The sequence below is a fragment of the Synchiropus splendidus genome, chromosome 5 (genome assembly GCF_027744825.2).
Source record: "Synchiropus splendidus isolate RoL2022-P1 chromosome 5, RoL_Sspl_1.0, whole genome shotgun sequence".
NCBI lineage: Eukaryota > Metazoa > Chordata > Actinopteri > Syngnathiformes > Callionymidae > Synchiropus > Synchiropus splendidus.
The window spans coordinates 15,363,226-15,384,624 of NC_071338.1; the positions used below are offsets into that span (position 1 = coordinate 15,363,226).

Below are 21,399 nucleotides of genomic sequence, written 5' to 3' on the forward strand. Positions count from 1 at the left end.
TTTTCAAAGGTCTTATTTTATTAAATAGCCCATCAATGAAATCATTTCAAACCTCAGTCACACCAAAGTGGTGAAGCACACGGTCCCTTGAATTTGTAGTTAAGTGTCCTGCAGCTCTGCTTCACAAAGAAATGGCAGAGAAACTGTTTTTCTTAAGGCACTGGTAACTTCATTGCTTCTTTATATACAACAATATACAACAACCAAGTCCAAACTTTTCAAAAATGTCAGCACAAAACTACACTTCAACTGGAAAAATCCTGGTAAAAACATTGAAAATATATTTTTAAGACCTACATTTTCACAGTTAGACCCCGAGATTGCTGCTTTTACCAGGCAGGAGTTTTTCCCGGGCCTGGTCCTGAGAGTCCCTCTGAGCGTTCTTCTTCATTTCCTGACTCTTGACCCATGTGTAGGCTGAAGAGCCACCGAGCACCAACATGTTACTGGTCCACCACAACAAACTCTTGCTGTATGAATTAAACACCACTGCTATAACAGTCTGGGTGCAAGCCTTGGCTGTACCTGACACGTTATGCGTCAGCGGACTGGTATATTTGATCTGAAGCCCGGTGACGTAGCCAATGGCAAAACCAAACACGCCACCCAGCGTCATCATGCCCCAGAATCCAAGATCCAGGAGGCGGCTGAAGCTGGCCAGGCGACCAAACTCTCCAAACACCAGAATCAGTGGGATAAAGAGGACGCAGGCGTTGATGTTGTTGTAGTAGGAGAGCTTCCAGATGTTGCCATCCACCGCAGGCATCACCTTTTTGGTGTAGATGGCGTTGAGGGAGACGAAGGCGCTTGCTAGAACGCCAAAGAAGACGCCCGACCAAGACAGCGCTCCAGCCATGTTCTCCTGATCCACACCAAGCCAGAAGCCACCTGGGGACAAACACAGCAAGGTGGTGTTACGTTGCACAGCATCCCTGCAGCATCACGTGTTAGGGGGTTTTCCCCCAACCCACCTAGAATGACCCCGCAGCACAACAGCGCGCGCAGTGAGGTGCTCTGCTTCAGCACCACGTAGGACAGGGCGACGTTGAACACGGTGCTCAGCGAGCGACCCACCGTGTAGAAGGCCACCCCGACGTTCTTGAGGCACAGGTTGTTGAAGGTGATCATGCAGATGAAGATCACCGACAGCGGCAGGACTTCCCGGGAGGTCTTGGGGTTGAACTTGACCGAGGGGAAGTCCACCAGCCACGGACAGGCAGTAGACAGCAGCTGCATGAGCCAGCACAGAACCACCGTGACCAGACATTGGAAGAAGGTGACGAAGAGAGGGGCGCTCAGCTCCTTGGAGTCCAGGAGATAGTTGTTGAGAAAGACCATGGTGATCGACACGAACCAGTACAGGGCGACCACCGCTGCTATCCTGATGGCCCGGAGGAGGAATGTCTCTCCCTGGTCATTTTGAAGCGTCGTGTCCGAGCCGGACAGAGCCATGCGGAGGATCCCGGAGCGCTTCAGCTGCTGCGACCTGTTCATCGTCAAACGCAGAGGAGCCAAACATACATGACCGGGAAAGAAGCAGCACCGGCCGCTAACTGGATGTAGCCAACCAGCACGGCTCAGCGAGTGCGCATGCGTCTCTCTTCTTCTTCGTCAGTTTATATAAGCCAACAAATTCCTTGACTCCGAAATAATTCTTTCAGCACAGTTCTTCCACATTACGCATTTCAATTGCTTTATTTATTCAGACACTTCCCCTTGAGTGTTAATCAAATATACGAATAAAGTAATATTATTTTAAAAGAGGCTGCGTTTGTCGTTCCTACCTGCGATGAAAATAATTCTGCTTTATAAGTCGACGTACTTCTTTACAGGATAGAATGGACTCCTCCAGTCGGTTTTTAATGGACACCGCCGGCAGCACACCTCCCAGACCCAGGAACTGAGTTGAGTCACATCCGTGATTCTGGGAGGTTTACTCCTTCTTCGCCTTCATCCACGCCTCCCACGGACCGCAGCCCAACTCTCGAAGGTGCCTGACTGATCTGAAGCCGCGTTACGTGGATCCGCTAAGAAGATTATTCTCAGAAACAGACGAGCGGCGAACCCTCGCTCTGTCTCTGTGACGTTTCCCTGTCGTGACACAAGCGCACCACTGGAGGTCGTTGTGTGTGTGACCTTCCAAAATGCCTTTAATGAATAAGTGACTTAACAACGAAAGCTAACACGGTCTACAATGTTGAAAGGAAGATTAAACAGCCTCGGATGCAAGACGTGCGAAGCCATCGAATCCCTTAAATGGAGTTCTTCCACAAGCTGGTTAGGAATGTCAACATTTGGAATGTCAGCCCCCAGTTGCCACCTGAAACAACAGTTTAATTCACACATTAAATCATTCGTAACAGCTTGGTCATCGAGAAATGATCACGAGACAAGAATATATATATTTTATATTTGCTACTTCTCCATTCACGTCTGGCTTGGCATCTCAACCCCCCCGCCCCAATTTTAAAGTAACAAGGAAAGGTGGCAGTAAATATAATAAAAATGAATTGACAGTATCAGCTAAGAGGAAGTGACATTTTACTGTCACATAGCTTAACCTGTGAAACATGTTTGTCCGTTAGATTAGATGAGATGAGAGGCGAGAGAACAGGTTTAGTTTCCTCTAAAAAAAACAAAACAAGTGCTTTAACATACCTGAGCAGCTCCCCCTGCTCCTCGGGGTTGCACTTGTCGGCACTATGGAAACACAAGATGTTCAACATCATTCGCACACTTCAACTTCCGTCCAGACTCACCGAACATGACCACTTCAATACGAAAGTCCGAGAACTCGTGGATTTTGCTCAACGAGCAAATGTGAAGGCCGAAATCCTCCAGTTTGACGGACAGAATGGTGAGCACCACGCGGTCGGTGTCAGCGATGGAGTAGCCAGAGGAGCAGTTCTGGAAGTCCTTGTGTTTGATGTAGTGGCAGAGCAGCTGGTGGTGCGGGCCCCGCCACTGCACAGACAGCTCAGCCTCAGCTGGGTGGTGACCAGATTCATGCGAACATGGCAGGGTGACCTTCTGACCTGGCTGACAGAGCACTTTGGCGTCGTGGCCTGAGAGTAGACCAACACTTCAAACACAAATCTTGGGGGATCGCAGGCAACAGAATTTGGATTGGAGACTGACCAAAAACAGTTCACATAACACATACATCCACACAACAAAATAATTTAATGATGGTATAACAGTAGGGACATTTTCCCTGGTATGTTTTTTTTTTTTTTTTTTTAATTTAAAAAAAAGCTCATGAATTGCTGAATAACTGACAGAGCATCGCAATAGATATGACATTGTTTTACAATCCCAGATACATTACTTTGTTGTTGTCTAACTTTGAGAAAAGCATTAGAGTCAAACTTATACTTATCAAATTAAATGCCACACAGAACTAAAACCCCAGGGATCTAAAGCCTTTAAATTCTTCCAAAATTGTACACAGTCATAACCGTTTTGGGATTCAAACATATTCCACATTAGTTTTCCTTACTGAGAAGTTCGAACTCACCTTCTCCAGGTACCACCTGCAGCACCAAGCTGACCATAACTGTAGCAATCACAGTCCGCTCCCTCCACATCGAGCCGATGCTCCAACACATTCAATTTCAGAAATGAATCTGAACCAGGGACTTCACAAAATCAGCATCAGTCTGTGTTTACTCTTGTTTTGACTACGGTTTCATTTTACAAGCCTCTGAGTGAGTGTGTAAACGCAGAGTCTGCAGTTATGGCAACTTTCAATTCAGACATCGGAGTCAGGTTTGGAAAGGATTAAAGCATGACGAGCTCAATATATGGAAAAGAGGACGGCTTGTGTGGACAGAAAGCTTCAATGATGATTATTCCATTGTTATTTCATGAGTAAAATTGTTTGATCACGACATGTATTTCTGAACTGGCTACACCTTTACTGACTTTTATCCTGCAGATTATGTTTGATGAAAGTAGAACTCATTCGATCTCGAAAAGAAAGTGTGCACTCAAATCAAACATAGCCACTTGTGGATTTTACATTTTGAGTACCTGTTCCAAGACAATTTTTTTGGATGTTTTTTGTAAAGAGAACTACTTGTAATTTTAACATTTGGTGCGATTGTAGTTGCAGCAAACGTATTTATTTGATGATCTCCCGTCCCACCAAGAGAAATGGAATTTGCGGACATAAAAGGATTTTAACTGTTGGAAATGGTTTATTGGCAAAAGGAAACAGGTAAATCAGCTTGTGTGCAAAACACATTCACAGAACAAACTGACAAATTGCTTCTTTCGTTAAGTAACAGGTTAGTGGTTTTTCATACAGAATGTACAGGACGGAAAAATGAAAGTTCTTTGTACATTATAAAAACACAAATCTTTGCTCTGAAGTTCAAACAGTGTATAAATTAAGTTAAAAAAAATAATTAAACTTGAATTACTCAGCAATATTTGGAAAAATGCGCATTTAAATTTTGCTCTCCCGTTTCCAAACTCAAACCTTTTTCTATTGACGTTTTATGAGCTAACACTTTATGTACAATGTTGGCAACCTAATGGCAATCGAGCAGCCAAATCCTTTGTCAGACAGCTGCACTTTAATATTTCTTCCAACAAATTCAGAGGGGAAAAAAAAAAGGACAAACCTGATTCAAAGTAATACATGGATTCAAAATTCTTACAAATAATGCCTAAAATTATATACAAGCATTCAAAACATTTGATAAAAACTCATAAAAACAAAAGTTGACTCTCCCTTTGACATGCAGTCACATATAAATCATATTAAACCCTCTGGATGGTTTTCAACTCCTTAGTCGCCACAAGCCCCTTGTTTGTTCAGCATTGATGAGCAAAGTTTAAAACTCTAAAGTGCTCCAGGGGAAATGACTAATGCAGGTCGACAGCAACGTAAATGTGGAATGATTTAACAAAGTGAAAGGAAAAACGTAACATTTGGGGAAGCAATAAGTTCATATTTAGGGAGGATCTGAAGTGGGCTCACAGGGTTAGTACTTGGGCACTTTGGTGTAGTCTTCTCTCTGGATGTTCTTACACAGGCAGATGGACAGAATCATCCCGAGCACCTGTGGATAGTAACAACATGAGAACTATCTTCAGCAAAAACTGAGAGCTAAAGGGAACATGAGTGCGAAAAGAAGGAGAGACTGTAGACATAAAACTAGCAGAAGACAGTCTCATCATGCAGCACTTATAGACAGGGACGGTTTTGGACATTAGGTGGAAACTAGAGCATGAAGAACATACAAGGTTCCCACCTCAAACTGATATCAAACCTGTGACCATCTGTCAGGCTGCACTCACCTCTAGTGATGGGTTATTGATACCTCTGGGTGTTTCGCATACTAATTCGCTGTATCAACACAACTCTAATACTCTGTTGGTGTGTTAAAATAATAAATAATTACATTGACTAGACGTCTCCACGTTTGAGACACACTGAAGCACGTAGTGAGTCCATAGCACGTCATGAAGAGGAACTTCAATGATTTTCATTTTATATTTTTTTATTTTATGGGGCATCTTGGGTCAAAGGCAATTTATATATAATTATTTTATAAACACAAAAATTATGATGGCCTTGAAATAATACATAGTGATGTCATGTGCGCAGTCATGTCTGTCATTCCCCGCATCATCAACCTCCCATCATTTTACACCAAAAGCAGCCGACTGATCATAATATGAGACCTACCAAATAAATATCACGCAGTTTATAAAACTTTAATTCGTAGCGTCTCATTTTTGGATGATTTGTGCACAAATCTAATGAATAATGTACCACTTTGTTTGTGTCATAAAAAGTCCTCATTTATTCATAACATTTTAAACCCATCCACGCATGATAACCGAAGCCTCCTTACCTCCACCAGAGCCACTCCCAGGCAGATACCCAGCACGATGCCGATGTTGGTGAGCAGCCAACTCTCCACACTGGTGGCACAACCCTGAAGCACAAAGGCAAACTGTAGACTCTGGTGGAAGCCTTATCATGTCAACATCTGACAGCGTCTGGGCCTACCACGTCATAAACAGGCCAGTCGGGCGTCTGAGCTTCACAGAATCCACTGTCCGAGACGTTTGCTGCCGAGAGCGAGGCATTCTGGCAGGAGCAGGGGAACAGCAGTTGAGAGCTGTTGACAATGATCATGTTCCCGCTCCAGTCCTGGCGACCGTTCCAACCGCAGCACTCCATCTGAGTGGACGGACAGAGATTAAGAAAATCTCAGAGAGTCCAGGCCAACCTCACACTCACATTAAGGGGAGTTCATCCATATCAATCCCAAAACATACCTTTATATAATTTTTTTTTGGATGAAATCAAATGAGAGCTGACTATTTTCACACTCACATTCCTCTGGATGAAGTCCCAGGCCTGTTCCGTGGTCGAGCTGTTGCCCGGATAGTCTTCCAGCACCTGGGACACGATCTTGGACATTTCTTCATTCACCTGGGGAAACCGGGAACATGTCCAGCGTTAGATCAACTCACAGAACCCAGCCACAAATGATGTGGACAGATATCACTGTTTAGGAAATCTGTTTCTGTTTGTTTATGTCCATCATAATCTAATGAACAGGTTATGTTTATCGTAAATAAACTGAGGTTGACATCCATGGGAGTTCCAAAGAGAGAGGATCTATGATGTCGCTTCAGTGACACTTGCTGAAAGACAGTACAAAAATACAGCCAAAAAAGATGTAGGTTTCAGATGAAACACAAGGGGGCGCTTTAGCACTTAATTTCAACCAGAGAGTCTTCTCTTAGTTTTGGTTTAGTTGTCGCGAGATCAGTTTCTACTTTAGCAGAAGATTCAGTCAGCTGGGCGTAAACCCAGATTTATAAAAGGATAACGACCACATTCCACTTTGGAACACCAGCAATTACAGTCACATGTGTCACGGACCTACGCAGCACGTGGTTGCGCAACAGGTGAGGCGCAAGCGCTGTCACTCACCAGGCTCTTTTGGAAGTAGATGAGCGCTCCAGCTGTGATCTGAGCAACGAGCATGAGGAGGAGGCAGGTGAAGAACTGAGGAGAAGGAAGAGGACGACTGACTCACAACAACGCCACAACGTGAATACATGGTTTGGTAAACAATGATGTTGAGGATCATTTTTGTGGACAAAATGCTCCTTCGACACCTCATGACATCAACCTGTTGAGCTACTCACCAGGCCCAGCAGGCAGCGGATCTCATAAATGGCCCCCACGCATCCGATGAAGCCCATCAACATGGAGAACGCTCCGACCCCGATGAGAATGTAGCAGGCAACTTTCACCGAGAGGTTATTGTCTACACACAGACATCATTGTAAATTTAAAAGGTTTTAATGAACCCAAAAAATTTAATCCGCTCACGAATCTCTATTCTTCGGACTGTTCAGACTAACATTTGTATCTTCTGGCCCCAGAAAACTGAAATGTATTTAGTGGCCCTTAAATAAATATTTAAAAAACTGTTCAAGTTTTCTTTTTGTCATCATTAATGACTTGTTGTAAATATTGCATGGGATGCTCCACAGAAAAACTTAAATAAAGAAACCATGAAAATATTTGGGACGATCACTGACAGACTCAACTGTGCCCCAAATTTGTTTAACAGAAATTAATCTTATTCCCTCTGCGTTTTAAATTATATAAATACCGTAAATTACTTTTTTTTTTTTAAACAGCTTTATGTTTAGGTCTAAATAAAGGAACACATATCTGATTTAATCACTAGACTGAAGAGGAACAGTCTTTCACCACCATACAGTCAGTCCACCTGATAAGAGTTTCTCTGGTTTTTGCTACTTTTTAGTGATCACTTTTAACTTTGCGTCAGTGTAAACCAAGCCCTTTCAAACTCTCCAAGTTAAAAGAAGACATCTGCAACAATTTGGGCTAACTAACTCTCCATAATCACCAGGAGCATTTTTTAAACAGTCAATCTGCAAAACGCCAGAATTACAGGGTTAAGCCAAGTGTGGACTCGGTAGCCATGTTAGCCCAAGAGGCCTGAAAGGATCGCTGGGGATCCCGGGCAAATCAGAGCTAAGACAAAGAGGAAGGTTGGAGTTTATGAGGGAAAATGGGGCGGCAGAAGGGGGGAGGGCTGCTGACACAGGAAATGAAAACCTGCCGGCGTGTGTTTATGTGATTTTTCTTTGCACTCATGAAGACGTGTGCAGCGTCCTGACAATTATGACTCAAGAAACCTGTGGGCCCTCAAGCTGTGGCATCTCTGGCGTGTACTATTCTAATGAGTCAGATGTGTCGAGAGCAGACCCAAGGACCATTCCAGTTTAACAGGACCTAGATCATAAAAGATAAAAATAAAAGATTTATGTTCAAATAAAAGTATGTGCTCATGTTGATGAACAACAGATGCTAACTCAATGTGCCTATTATAAACAATATGGATACATAAATCACACAACTGTACTGCAGACGACACCAAAAGTCCAGCCACGGTCATCAGTCACGACTGGTGGAGTGGCTCAGCCTGATCATTACTGTCACCACTTTTACGAGCTGGGTGACATCATGGTGAACTGACGTGCTCCTCAGACACGAGGTCTGACTGAGCTTGACTCAGCACCAGATGTCCAGTCAGGTTTCAGAAGCAGCAAACTGATTTCATCTGGGTTCCATCTGATTCACACGAGAGACTGGGTCAGTCATCTTAAAAATGTCAGCGCCAGAATCAATACGTGTCTTTCATTTCAGACACAAAGCTAATCTGTGCTCACGCAGCAAGAGTGCTTTACATTGTATGACAGCAATCTTCGTACGTCCCAGTCGCCCGACCAGCGGGTGATGTAGTGGGAATATCTGTGCGCGTGTATGTGTGTGCGGTGACTGTCGTGATGAATGCTGAAGCTGGACCAGACAAAGAAGACTCAGTGTCTGAGGGGAGGACACCTGCAGTGAGACCACAGACCAAGGACAAGCATCTTCTATTGACTCCAACACTGCCTGCTTCTATATTTTTGACATCATCTTGACTCATCATCGTGGCCCCGCCTCCTTCAAGTGCTCCTCAGAAGGTGGCACATATCGTGATCCATTTAATAGAACCCAACTCACCCTATTCAGTGGTTGCCAAACACTCAGTTATTTAAAATATTCAAAATAAATCGAGCCGCAGATAAATACGCCCTTGTTTAAAAATGTGGATTGCAGTATACTACAAACTGCTGAATATGTTCAGACAGTTACACAACCCATTGGTGCATCCATATCCTGTGGTTTTAGGTTCGTAGAAAAGACGACAGTAAACAGAAGTACAAAAGTTCACCCTGTGGCTGCCATGTTTACCCAGTAAAATAAGAGGTTGCTGAAAGAGGCTGGGCATTTCGAGAGAAGGACATAAAGTATAAGTTTATTATCACAGCATCTGGATTAATAAATGAGCAACAATCATCATGGATAGTGAGCATTGAAAAGGGCAACAAAACAGAGCTTGTACTGCATTACTTCTACCGGACCGAATGACCTCAGGCTTGTCAAATTTATTTGGGAGGCTCATATGAAGTCACAAGGGGTGGGACTCAGTGAAAAATGTAATTGGAATAATCAGAGGATTTATAATTAATTATTCACATTTTAATATTTGATACCAGAATGATGACTTCTGAGTTGAATCTGTACACCAAGGGTTAGGCAGGTGGTGTAGTGAAGTTAAATTTTCATTCCATCAGAGCAATCTCATTCAGTCTCCTTCATCGGTGCAACATCATTCCCTCATATATATGAGCCATGACCCCTCCCACCAAGAAATTCCCAAAAAGTACCACAACAATTGAGGCTCTTATAACAGTAACCTATGAGATTTAAATCTGGGGCGTCTAATCTTGTATCATCTGTGAGCCTGTTTCATACCATGAAGGGGATGGAAAGGTAGTACAGTGCAGTTACATTTATTCAGGTCACTATCTCGCACATGGAAAAAAATTCCATTTATTTGTTAGACTTTAACAAGACTACTGGCGCAGGGCTTCTGGTGCCAGGATGGGCAACATTTTAAATGATGGCTTGGCTTAATTACCAGGTTACAGAAGCGTAGTTATAGTGTTGGGGCACAGTTTTTAGCACATTTACCTTCTCCTTACAGAAGCAGCTTCCTGTTGTGAATTTTCATGAGAAGTTGTTGTGCTGCATTCCAGCAGCACATTGCATTTCTTACCATTTGCAAGTGTTTTTGCTCGTGTTATTATATTATTTTGGCAAGATACTGAACTGGGCCTCAGGAGGTACTACCAAATGCAAAAAAGACCACAGTTCTGATACACAAAAGCACTTACTCAGGACAACTATGAAGCTCTGATTGTCGAGAAGAAGCCAGAGTCCGAAGCCTGTGATGAGGACACCAAGCAGCTGGAGGAAAGCAGAACACAGATTAAAAAAAAAAAAAAAAAAAAGAAGAAATCTTTATCAAAAGTGGTAAATTCTCCAATCATAGATGCCAAGTCATACTTTAATAAATGGACTGCTAGGCAACACTTTAACTACCATAAATTGTTCTACACTCACTGAGACACTGTTGTGCTTCAACATCATTTCCTCTCATTCTTGCTAAAATTGCATTTTTTTTATACCACTTGAAAATATGTTAATTGATAATTGGAATTAAGTTTGATCAGTTCAGACAAAGAAGCAAAATACAATGACATTCTTGTCTCTTAAAATGTCTCAGTCATTGTCTCAAACAGAAAAATTGTGCCTTTCATTACGTGAAAAACTGAACCATTTTCATTGAGAAGGAAAAATGAAAAATAACTCACATTAAACTAAATGGTTCCTACAATAACTCTAGCGAGGCACCTCTCAACCTGACATTGTATACATTTTGCTCATCTTTTCCTTCATCATAACTAAAGAAATATATGTTAATGTAACTGGATATTGACAAATGTGTGCATTGATTACTGTAATAAAAACAAAAAGACGCCTGCAAATGAAAAACAAACTAGAGCTGTCGATTCAACAGCCTGATATTATTATATTATAAGCATTTGGGATGCACCGATACCAGTCCAATACCAGGCTTGAGTACTCGTACCCACACACTGGCCACAGACACCACAAAACTGATACCATTTTACAGCAACACACAGTTTTTGAATGTCAGTTTGTGACAATTTTGTAAAATTTGTGTTTGTACTGCAGTGAAACTTGTGGCCGTCATTCATGTACAAGAAAAACATAAACAGAAGAATATTCTTCAAATAACGATATATATGGAGAAAAAAAAACTCTCAAAGTAACTATGGGTAATGGCGCAAGTACTCAGTATCGGTGAGTATTCAAATGCAAGTACTAGTACACAACTCATTTAGAAAAACAATGGTAACAGTGCACGCCTAAAAAGTGTTCACTGCTAGTTTAATCTCCTCACGCTGCTAAATGACACTGAATTCTTGACACACGCACCGCAACATTCAACACATTGTTGTTCTGAGCAACATTCCGGTCATCACTGTCCCTGGCCATCAGGATCATTATAGAACACACTAATGCTCATCGTGTCCTTGCTGTCACGGTGTTGTCTAGCTTGTGTTATTGCACAATGGTGTAATACTCACGAAAAGGATGAGGTTGAAGAGGAACAAGAAATACTTGGTCGCTGTCACACAGCCTTTCCCCATGGTGGATTACCTGCAAACATGAGAGAACATGCAACTGAAGAATTCTTGGACCAGATGGGTGACTGACATGTCAGAGCAGCGTGAGTCAGAGTTTCAATACTTGTAGTGCTGTGCAGATAATTTACGGGATGAAAACAACAACCGAGTTAGACACTGTCACGAACGCAAAAATCAAGCCGAGGAAAACAAAAAAACTGGTCCACCTTGAAAGGTCCTAAAATTATCAGCCTTTTAAAGATTATGCAAATGAAGGTCAGTTTGCAGATAAAAATACTGTTTACCTCCTGCTTTCATCACCAGAGGCACATGGTTTATCAGAGCAGCACTGACAACTGTCTATTTCATTCCTGTTGTGGTTAATCCCAATGGAATAGGGCTTAACTAGCAATGCTGGTCATGACCAAGCTAAAACCTCCAGGATTACACAGAGAACAATCTCAAGATTAATCTGAGAGCTTGTGAGGAGGAGGTGACATCCTCTAGAAGATGTCCAAGATGTCCTTGCCTCAGAATACAATTTAGTTTTCTCATCTCGAATCAATGTTTCCAGAATTAATCCTGGTTCAACAACTCCTATCCACATTTATCTAGGAAAGCATTCGCATCTCATTTGAGCGCATATATATTATATTTAACGACTCATAAGTCACCTGACCCAGCACTGCAGATCTGAACTAAGGGGGTCAGTACTGTTGACAACCTCATTGTTCAAAGTCCCATTTCACTGAAGGTCAATTCAACAGCCGTCTACTGTTCTATATCATGTCACTTTCTGAGCTTCCAGTCGACTGAACATCAACAACCCATTTTCCACCTGCTCTCCACCTCTCCAACCACACTAATGGCCTCTTACTGTCCAATAGAATCGATGGCACTGGATGCTGCTGAAGCATGGGCGACAGAACAATGTCCCCTCGCCAGAGAGGCCTGCAGTTAGAGCACAGTTTCCGGGTACCTGACCCACATTTGAGTGTAAATGGGTTACTGTTACTCTGCTGCTGGGGCAGTTCACCAACTGTTGGTTACGCTTATGTGGGTTTGGTTCGCAAAGAAAGGGGGGAGTAGAGTTTTTAACAAAATAAATACATATGAAATCAGTATTCTACATGATTGTATCATGGGTCACACACATCATCCTGACATGCCTGGCTTCCTTGGACTACTTCAAGCTCGCAGGGCCACCACTCCAGAGATTCACCTTCTTTCTTGGCTAGAGCAAGCTTCAGCTAGCAGAGCTTGTTACCTGGCAACACCAACTTAGTGGATCGTTGCCAAATTCTGACTCCCTGAGAAAGATCATTTGGAAAAAGTTGATTGTATCCTTGGAAGAAAAATACAAATATTGTCATCAGACTGCTGCTCCCATTTCTCTGTTGAACTGTTCTGTGTTCCGATTTACATTTTGTATCCCCTCCAGTATTTGATGTCTCAGTTCCATTATCATCACTAAAATGTGTGGAAAAAAAAGAATTAAATAAGAGTAACAATTCTTGATATTAAAATAAATACGGGGCGGGTTAGATTTTTTTTGTCCTATTTTTTTTTTTTAATCCTGGAAACGACAACCGCTTTAAACATTTACAAGCTTCAGCTTTCTTCAAACCACGGACACATGTGGCTGCAAACACACTGACCAGAAATAGAAATAATGTCTGGAATATATTAAGAGAGCAAGCGATATCATGAACGTGCTGCAGCAGGAAGAGTGCAGATCAAACTCCCAGCAAGCTTTGATCAGTGCCTAGCACCAAGGAGGAGGCAAGACTAGTTAATTTAACAGCATTGATATTTCAACTGCCTTCACACCTCTTCAATATCAAACAGAACTGATGGCTGTCAAAGGCTGAGATTTAAATGACATCCTCAAAAGTCAGGAATTTCATCTCCACAATTAATCCAACTAACAAACTAGGCTGCAAAACAGACGGCAACCTTTGTGCACTTTGACTCATTGGACCACAAACCATCACATAGACCTTTTAAATAACATATTCAAACCTTTCCTCCCAAACCAACAGCAGCACCAGAACAAAGGAGCATTCAGAAAAGATTTTCTCCCGAGGAACAAAAGGTGAAACTTGACACATACAGGGCAGCTCCCTCACTCTTCCTTTACACAATACAACTGTGGCGGCCCTTTCAAAGATGCACCTTTTCCACCGTGGGACCCTCTTTTCAGAGATGACCGGCACGCCTTGTCATCATATGAGCACAGGTTTGAATCCAAATCCAGTCCTTGTGGTAACTGATTGTGAAATATTTAGCAAAAAAAAGGAGTGTTAGGACTTTGGGGAATACAAATATGAATAGCAGTCAAAACGGCTGTCCAAAATCCACATCTGTGATGTCTGTGTGCAAGACCGTTTGTTAATAAAATCGCTGCGGTTTTCTCAGAAGAACAATGGCAACACTCACCTAACTTTCAGTTGACTTCATTCAGGAATATGAACACAACTGTTCCGATTTCAAATTAAAAGTAGCATTTTTTTTTTTTACTTTCAATGGTCCTATGAAATATACTAAGGTGTAACTAATATATAATTTCAAGTTCTTAAATGTTCATTTACAGTGACTGACATGACAAAAAGAGTAAAAGCACATTACACTTTATCCGTGATGTGCCCGATAATCTTGATTCTGTTTCACCACCAATGGAGGAAGATGGTTATTATATGAAAACATGATTTTTTTTTTTGTGGGCTAACAAAGGGATGCAGGAGGACATTTTTGGTGTTACCTCCCCATGCAAAAGATTTTGTCAAATAAATTTCCACCAATAATGCAACTTACAGTCCAGCGCGACATATGTTTCCCCTTCTTCATGATGCATTTCTTTTACCAGGTGTAACTTATAGTCTGAAAAATACAGTAGCTGACAATGTCCTAGTAAAGGCAGTGATTTACTTTCAACGACGGAAATCTTTCACATAGACGTGGGAATGCTCATTTAACTGTGCTGCAACCACCAAGGAAACAGTCCATGCCATAGAAAACACAGAAAAGTAACCACAAGTCAGGCTTTTAGCTTGGACTCTTCCAGGGCTCATCACCTTCATTGTTAAGACGATAGAATGTAGCAGCCATGCAGATGCCACAAATATGATAGAAAGGCCTAGGGCAGTGGTTCTCAAACCCCACCAGTTTCATACGTGCATTCACCGAACTCTTATTAGGTGAAAAATAAAATATATTTTTTAAATTCAAGACATTGTTTTTTTCCTGGTGCACAAAATGAACCATGCATGAACATCACCTTGTTCAAAGAACATAACCAACACTCTTTGCTTCTTAAGCTTTGAGAGACCAGTTCAGATACAGTATGTGTGGCTTCACCTTGGCAAGTGCCACTCTGTCATTTTCACAGCAAAGCCTGTTCCTTTTCTTCCTTTCTATGTCCAGCATCCGACCATGACAGTCCCACGTTTACTATGGAGTCCAACAGTGCCGATCAGCCAAGCAATGTAACGTGACGTAACGTAACGTAGCCAGTGATGGATGAGTGGGTCGTGTCATCACGAATTGAACCATGAATCGGGCGTGTCTTGACCTCCCCGACGGAGGCACCGCCGAACCCCTGAGAATGACTCACCGAACCCCTGAGGTTTGATCAAACCCAGGTTAAGAACCACTGGTCGGAGACACTGCTACAGGTACAGATCCACTGCTTTGGGTTCAGGAATGGACCTTTATATCAAAGGTGATCTAACATGGTCAAAAAAAGTTAGGGCTGCGAAAATTAATGCACTTTTGGCTGGCACAATTAAACAACATGGATAGTCTACGATTAAAGATGAAGACAGCACAAGTGAATTTCGAACCTTTTCCTGCATGTGCGATCTGTATGACAGCACACTTTTCACGTTAAACAAATAGCACAGTGGTGTCTGACTGAGACATGTCAATCACTAATGTGTGCCCCGCCTCCTTGCCAGCTTCATCTTGATCTTAAAGACCTGACCACGAAAGAAGAACAGAAGAGTGTTTTGTTTTTTCAGGTCCAGTTGTGATTATACTACATCAAGTACCTACGACAGTACACCATACACAGCCTACAGGATATTTTGATACATTAACAACCAGATTCCTCTTCACTTACAAAGAACCACCCATCCAGTGGTGAGAAACTCTGTGGAATAGCCGGCTTCTCACAGGCCACAGATGTTAGCTTAACACTAGTCACCAGATCACAGATGAGCACGGCCAGCATTTAATTACGCCGCTTCAGACTTTCTTCATCGCGTTTGTGGGTCTGTGCGCACAGTCCAGAAGCTGAAAGTAGTGAGGCACCGCAGTCCGCTTACTCAGTGGCTAAACAAGTTCTGTCCCTGCACAAGAGGTTGAATAAAAGAGCAAGCTGCGCAAGTTTCCATGACGACGACAGCACACAGACAAGAGAAGCTGTGCTGGGAAAAAAAACGCTTTTGTAGACGTTCCCAGTGAGAGGCATGTCAACAGAAATCTGCTGCGTCTTGAAAAAGAGTTTCAATTCTACACCGAAACGTCACAGTTGAATTGGCAGTTCGCTGTAACTGGAGTACTGCAACCTCTGATGTCCTGGTGTGAGTACATTCAAATTGGATCATTCTCACCGTCCCAGATACGAAGGCCCAACAGTAGCTCATCTCAACAGTGGGCTCATCTACTACGACGGAATTGCTTGGTTCTGAAGAAAATCTGTTTGGAGCGGAGGCGTAATACGAGCAGCTTGCACATGAGCCATCACCTTCAGGCTAATTCCACCAAACCAGGCAAACGGGTTACAGGCTTGTACATCACAGTGAGTGACTCAAACGTCCCGGATTGAAGAGGTGATCTTTGTTTTCAAACTTTTAGTCAAGCTAGTTTCACATTAGCATGGAACCCAACATGGCAACACGGTGAAGAAAACCTTCCAAGATTCGCCATAAGCCACTGCCTGCTGGCCCGGGGCCAGTAAAACCCGGATTCACTGGCCCAACACGACCTCCACTAGGTGGATGTACAGGAGTGCAGGCCGAGAGAGTCCACAGAATGGCATCGCCTTTGAAACAGTGTATACTACACTGCGAATTCACTTGAATTGATGAAATGCAATAGAAACACAGTAGACATCTTACATAGGATATTTTGTCGTATCACCAACCACTATGTTGAGCACTGATAACTAACACAGGATTTGTTTGATTTTTTTAGGCAAAATAAGAGGAAAACCGGTGAGTTTGAATGTGTTTTCTAGTTAAGGCAGCTTCAGTATCTTCAATATCTGACACATCCCTGCCCTCCACCACCACCGTGGACAGAATCCTGTAAAACCTCCTGCAGAATTATTCTGAATTATTCAGATGGAAAATGCAACCAAACAAAAAGCTGTTTATGTACAATAACAAGGTCCAAGAATACCTTCTGTCAGTAAAATTTTGAGGCTTAATTGCTTCAGTAAATGAAAGACTGGGTCATAAAGAGCTGTGCAGAGGAGCCTTGATCTTGCTTTCCTGAATGGGACGTCAGCAAAGATGTAGGAGGCCTGTATAAACACCAAATGTACTTGGGTTTTGACTGACACATACCGTACACACCACATGTCCCTAACATGAAGTAACTCTATGCAGCGGACAAGTCTCAGCCAGCATGATGCTAAATGCTAGAGTGCTAAAGGCTAACAGTCTAACAGATTTCCTGAACAGTGGTTTGTCAAAAAGGCAGGTAGGTAGACTCCCAATGGCTCTCATCCTTATGGGGCAGGGTCTCATTGGGTCAACTCTTTGGCCTTCTCACCAGATGCACAAGGGACTCATGTGTTTTTTTCTCTCCAACAATATCTTTGATTGACTCATTGACACCAGTACTATGTTTGAAAAGCTGAAACAGAATTCTATTGATAGTATTGAATAAAGCAACAGAGCTACGAGCACACTCGGGCACGCCAACTTGTTCTTATTTACCGCCTCACCCATCCACTCACATAAACTCAAAATGAAACTGAAAAAGAACACAGTGTGTGATGCTACTGTCATCATATCGTACAGAGCACAAGTCAACCATCAAAGTGTTTAACTACATATTTTATTTTATTAAATATATTAAAAGGCAATTTAGTTCACTTTTAAAATGCATTTCAAAATGTGATTAAATTAAATGTCTTGCTGAATAAGCTGCTTTCAAGTTCATAAAATAACTTCAAAGACCAGCTTCATAAGATGTTTCAACGGTTCCTATTTCATTGCTCCAAAAACCAACTTGGGATGTTGAATAAGTTAATATTCCAACAATCAAATTTCAAATGCATTCAAATTTCCTGAATCGTGACTGGATAGTTGTGAATTTAATACATTTTACTGGGCCTTGGTCTCCCTTTCACATCACTTTATTTTCTTAATCTTCATTTTTGGCAACACACTGCTGTTCCGAGAGCTTTCATACCTGATGAGAAACAAGAAGGTAAGCGATGGGGGAGTTTCCCAATGCGTTTTAATCACATTTAGAGTTTATATGAAAAGATTTCTGTTGTCAGCAGAAAATATTGATGCACTGGCTGCCAATTCCTGAGTTAATAATGGGTTCACATATTCAGCTAAACGATGTTTATTCCACCAAGTTCATTGTTTACTTTTGTCTGTTTACCTCGTGTGTGCACAAGCTCATACGTCTTCTATATAATTAAATCTAATGGCCAGATCACAGTTCAGCAACTTCTGCTTTCTTTCATTACACTCTTTCAGCTCAAATCTGAGAGTCCACAGACTTGGGTCCCCCATGTTCTGCTGTGCATGAGCCTGCTGCTACTATTATACTTGCAGGATCTTAGTACTCAGACTCTCGTGTTTATAGCACTAGTTGCTGTGCTTTGAAGGGTCAGTTTGTCCACTCCAGTGAGTGAAGTGACAACCTGAAAACTTGAATTCAGTTTCTCACTCTGCTGAGGTTCGAGGACCAGTGGTTGTGCTGCACCTCTGATCACATGAGACAGCCACCCACGTAATGCACTACAGAGACGTAGGACCTCTTCATACGATGGTGTTGAATCACCTTTTAATGGAATTGATCTGGCCGTCCAAAAGCTGATACGCAGAAGGAGTTCAAAAATGTTTGCAAGAATATTTTATCTCTGTTTGACTTGCAGTGATAGGAGCCAAGGATCCATCAATATCTGACTGGTGTCAGCGTCACATGTTACATGCCATCCCTATCTATAAGTTACAACACGGTGGTTTGAACACAGCAGATCAGCTCCAGCACAGAGAGAACTCTGTCAAGATGGCAAGTCCCTGACAGCACATGGGCCCAGAATGCAGTCAAACTGGTCCAGAGTTCTGGTAGGCGCCTCAGAAAACATGCGCTTGTCTGAAAACTGTCCAAACTTTAACTACCAACAGCTGTGACGGGCAGCTCAGCAGCATCTCCGCACGCCGCATGGAAAGGTAATTAAGGTCACGGACGAGGAAAGGAAAGCAACTGATTTACAGCCTGAGATGTTGAAAAGTCGATGGAAAGTGGAGGAGGAAGAGCGTGGAGGAACACTTCAGCACATGCTGCCGCTCCACACTTCTCAACTGTGACCCACATTGGAATCTGTAGCAACCGTGTTCACACAAACGCCGTTACTGGTCTGTGAAGAGCTCAGTCAATAACCCCGGGGGAGAGTTCACCCAACACATTGATCAGCTTGTTTCAGATCAGGTCAGTCGCTAATGGAGTCGGCAGCTTGTGGCAGTGTCGCCCAGTTTTCATGTGAAATGCATGACCGTCAAAACAGTAGCCACAAAACAGCCAGTCAACTAAAAAAGTTGCCCCTAAATGACGGAGGGTTTGTAGGATGTTTCTCAGCCAGACTTCCCTGACTCATCACTAAGGAAAATCACAGTCAAATATTTATCTATATCTATATCTATATTGCATTTTATCCTAAAGCATTGTCAGCCTGTCACCACAAAGTTGAGAATTATTATGAATAAACTGGTTATTTTCTGGCTCTGCCCATGATTACATCTTTTTTGTATGTTTATTTTTCAGGTTCTTTTGTTTCTACAGTGTTGACTGTGTTCTCTGTTAAACGATAGGCTCAAATGCTGGAGCGTATCGAACAGCTACGAAAGAAGGGCAGAGTTTGGCAGATAAGAGAGGGCGACTACTACTCTACTAAACTTAGCAGTCCTCTCAGTGTTTACTCTTATCAGTTCACAGCTTCATCTAAAAAGACAATGAGCCGTTGATTCGATAAGAGGCGTTATACGATACCGCACGAATCCACAGCTTTAACTCATATTTTCATTTCACCACTGAACTGTCAGAAAGTGTGTCAAAACAACGCGAATGCGCCACATCAGCGGTTTTAAAAAAAAATCAAATCGTATTAATACACACGTGTAATCGATTACTTTTTAAGAACTCAGGCGCTAGGTTCGTGAGGAAAAACAATAATGGCAGTCAAGAGTTTGGGTATTCGAGTCGCGACAATCGTGGAACTTACAAGTGTGATTGTGGCGCCGGTCCGTGAAGAGAGAAGTTTGTGGCGGTGATGTTCGCGGGTCGGACTGCAGGTTACACTGGTGGCCTCCTCCGCCTCCTCCACGATGAGAACAATGAAGCAGCAACACGTTTGTGGAAAGAAGCTCCAGATGGAGCAGCGCTATCAACAGACTCCAACCGTCTCCACCGTGTGGTCGCTATAGGAACCAACAGTGCAGCGCTTTATTGACCACTGCTGGTGCAACTGCCAAATTCCTCCGACTACGTTTAACAATTGAACATTTATTACCACAAATTTAAATGCTTTGAAGAAAAAATAAATATGGCACAAATAAAACACAGATTGAAATTGGGGGAAATTGAGAACTAACATGACGTGAAAGTCTAGTTAAATACTTTTTTCGTTTTTTTTTTGTTAAATAAAATTTGTTAAATTAGATTAATTGTTTGTATTAACGTTTTAACATGACTGTGGGTAGCTGTAAAGGGAAACAGACATGGGCGAGAAAACAAAAATAAAAGAGCAATAATTATAAGCATATTTTCAATTAAAATAAAATAGGGACGAATAAAGTGAACAAAATGAAAGAGCATGAAGGAATAAGGATCAGTCATGGTTGTCAAAGACATACATAAATTTAAAGACTTTCACTCTGATCATATGGGGACAACAAGTATTAAAAAATACTTTTTTTACACTTACACTTACCTAATGTGGAATATTGTTTTAGATATGAAAATAATTTGCACTTCTTGTAAGAATGTTTAAAAGCAGCTAAATATTTACAAAGTATGATGTTACCTTGATGGTATTGTAAAATGTACCATCTTCAGCCATGTGTACATGGTGTCCAACATGTTTTCATTTATGCATTTGTTTACTGTCAGCCACTCCACCGCTCATTCTTGTTGGGTGGCAGTGATGATGTCAGAGTCGGTCTGAGGAGAACTGAAGTCCTTCACAATGAACAACAGCAAGGATTCTGCACTCATTTTGTTTACAGTCTCAGTGATGTCACTCTGCTGCCGTGAAGTTGTGATCACAGATGAGTTAAGTGTGTCACTGTGTGCAAGCGCAGCAGAGGAGCAGCAAACAAAGCCAGCGAGTGAAGCAGCAGCTGACCCCCAAGCTTCACACGATTTTACAAACACTGCGATGGTGTGGATTTAAAAAAAAAAAAAAAAAAAAAAGCTGTTTGGCGCTGGTGACCTCGTTGACCCTGTTCTCTCTGAGGCTGTCTTGAATCACAGTGGCATGGTTCCTGCACATATTTCTCAGCAGTGAACAGAGGATATATTGTATTTTCTTCAAAATAT

The 21,399-nt window shown here is 42.2% G+C and overlaps 2 protein-coding genes across 4 annotated transcripts; both read right to left on the minus strand.

Moving 5' to 3' along the window:
- Positions 1 to 2,108, minus strand: slc35c1 (solute carrier family 35 member C1). 3 transcript variants are annotated; one of them, XM_053864645.1, is made up of 3 exons: positions 1,823 to 2,108; positions 972 to 1,486; positions 1 to 888 (listed from the first exon to the last, which is right to left on the minus strand). In XM_053864645.1, exons 2-3 carry the CDS (start codon positions 1,450 to 1,452, stop codon positions 308 to 310), a joined length of 1,062 nt encoding a protein of 353 aa, XP_053720620.1. In that variant the 5' UTR covers positions 1,453 to 1,486; positions 1,823 to 2,108; the 3' UTR covers positions 1 to 307. The 3 variants fall into 3 exon arrangements, with proteins under 3 accessions (XP_053720620.1, XP_053720619.1, XP_053720618.1); XM_053864644.1 differs by having other exon boundaries at positions 1,785 to 2,107; XM_053864643.1 differs by having other exon boundaries at positions 972 to 2,108.
- Positions 2,109 to 4,179: 2,071 nt separating this feature from the next.
- On the minus strand, positions 4,180 to 20,267 carry LOC128758567 (CD82 antigen-like). Its single transcript, XM_053864647.1, has 9 exons — positions 20,084 to 20,267; positions 11,575 to 11,647; positions 10,294 to 10,366; positions 7,180 to 7,301; positions 6,962 to 7,036; positions 6,356 to 6,454; positions 6,026 to 6,199; positions 5,868 to 5,951; positions 4,180 to 5,069 (listed from the first exon to the last, which is right to left on the minus strand). Exons 2-9 carry the CDS (start codon positions 11,635 to 11,637, stop codon positions 4,992 to 4,994), a joined length of 768 nt encoding a protein of 255 aa, XP_053720622.1. The 5' UTR covers positions 11,638 to 11,647; positions 20,084 to 20,267; the 3' UTR covers positions 4,180 to 4,991.
- Positions 20,268 to 21,399: the final 1,132 nt, after the last annotated feature.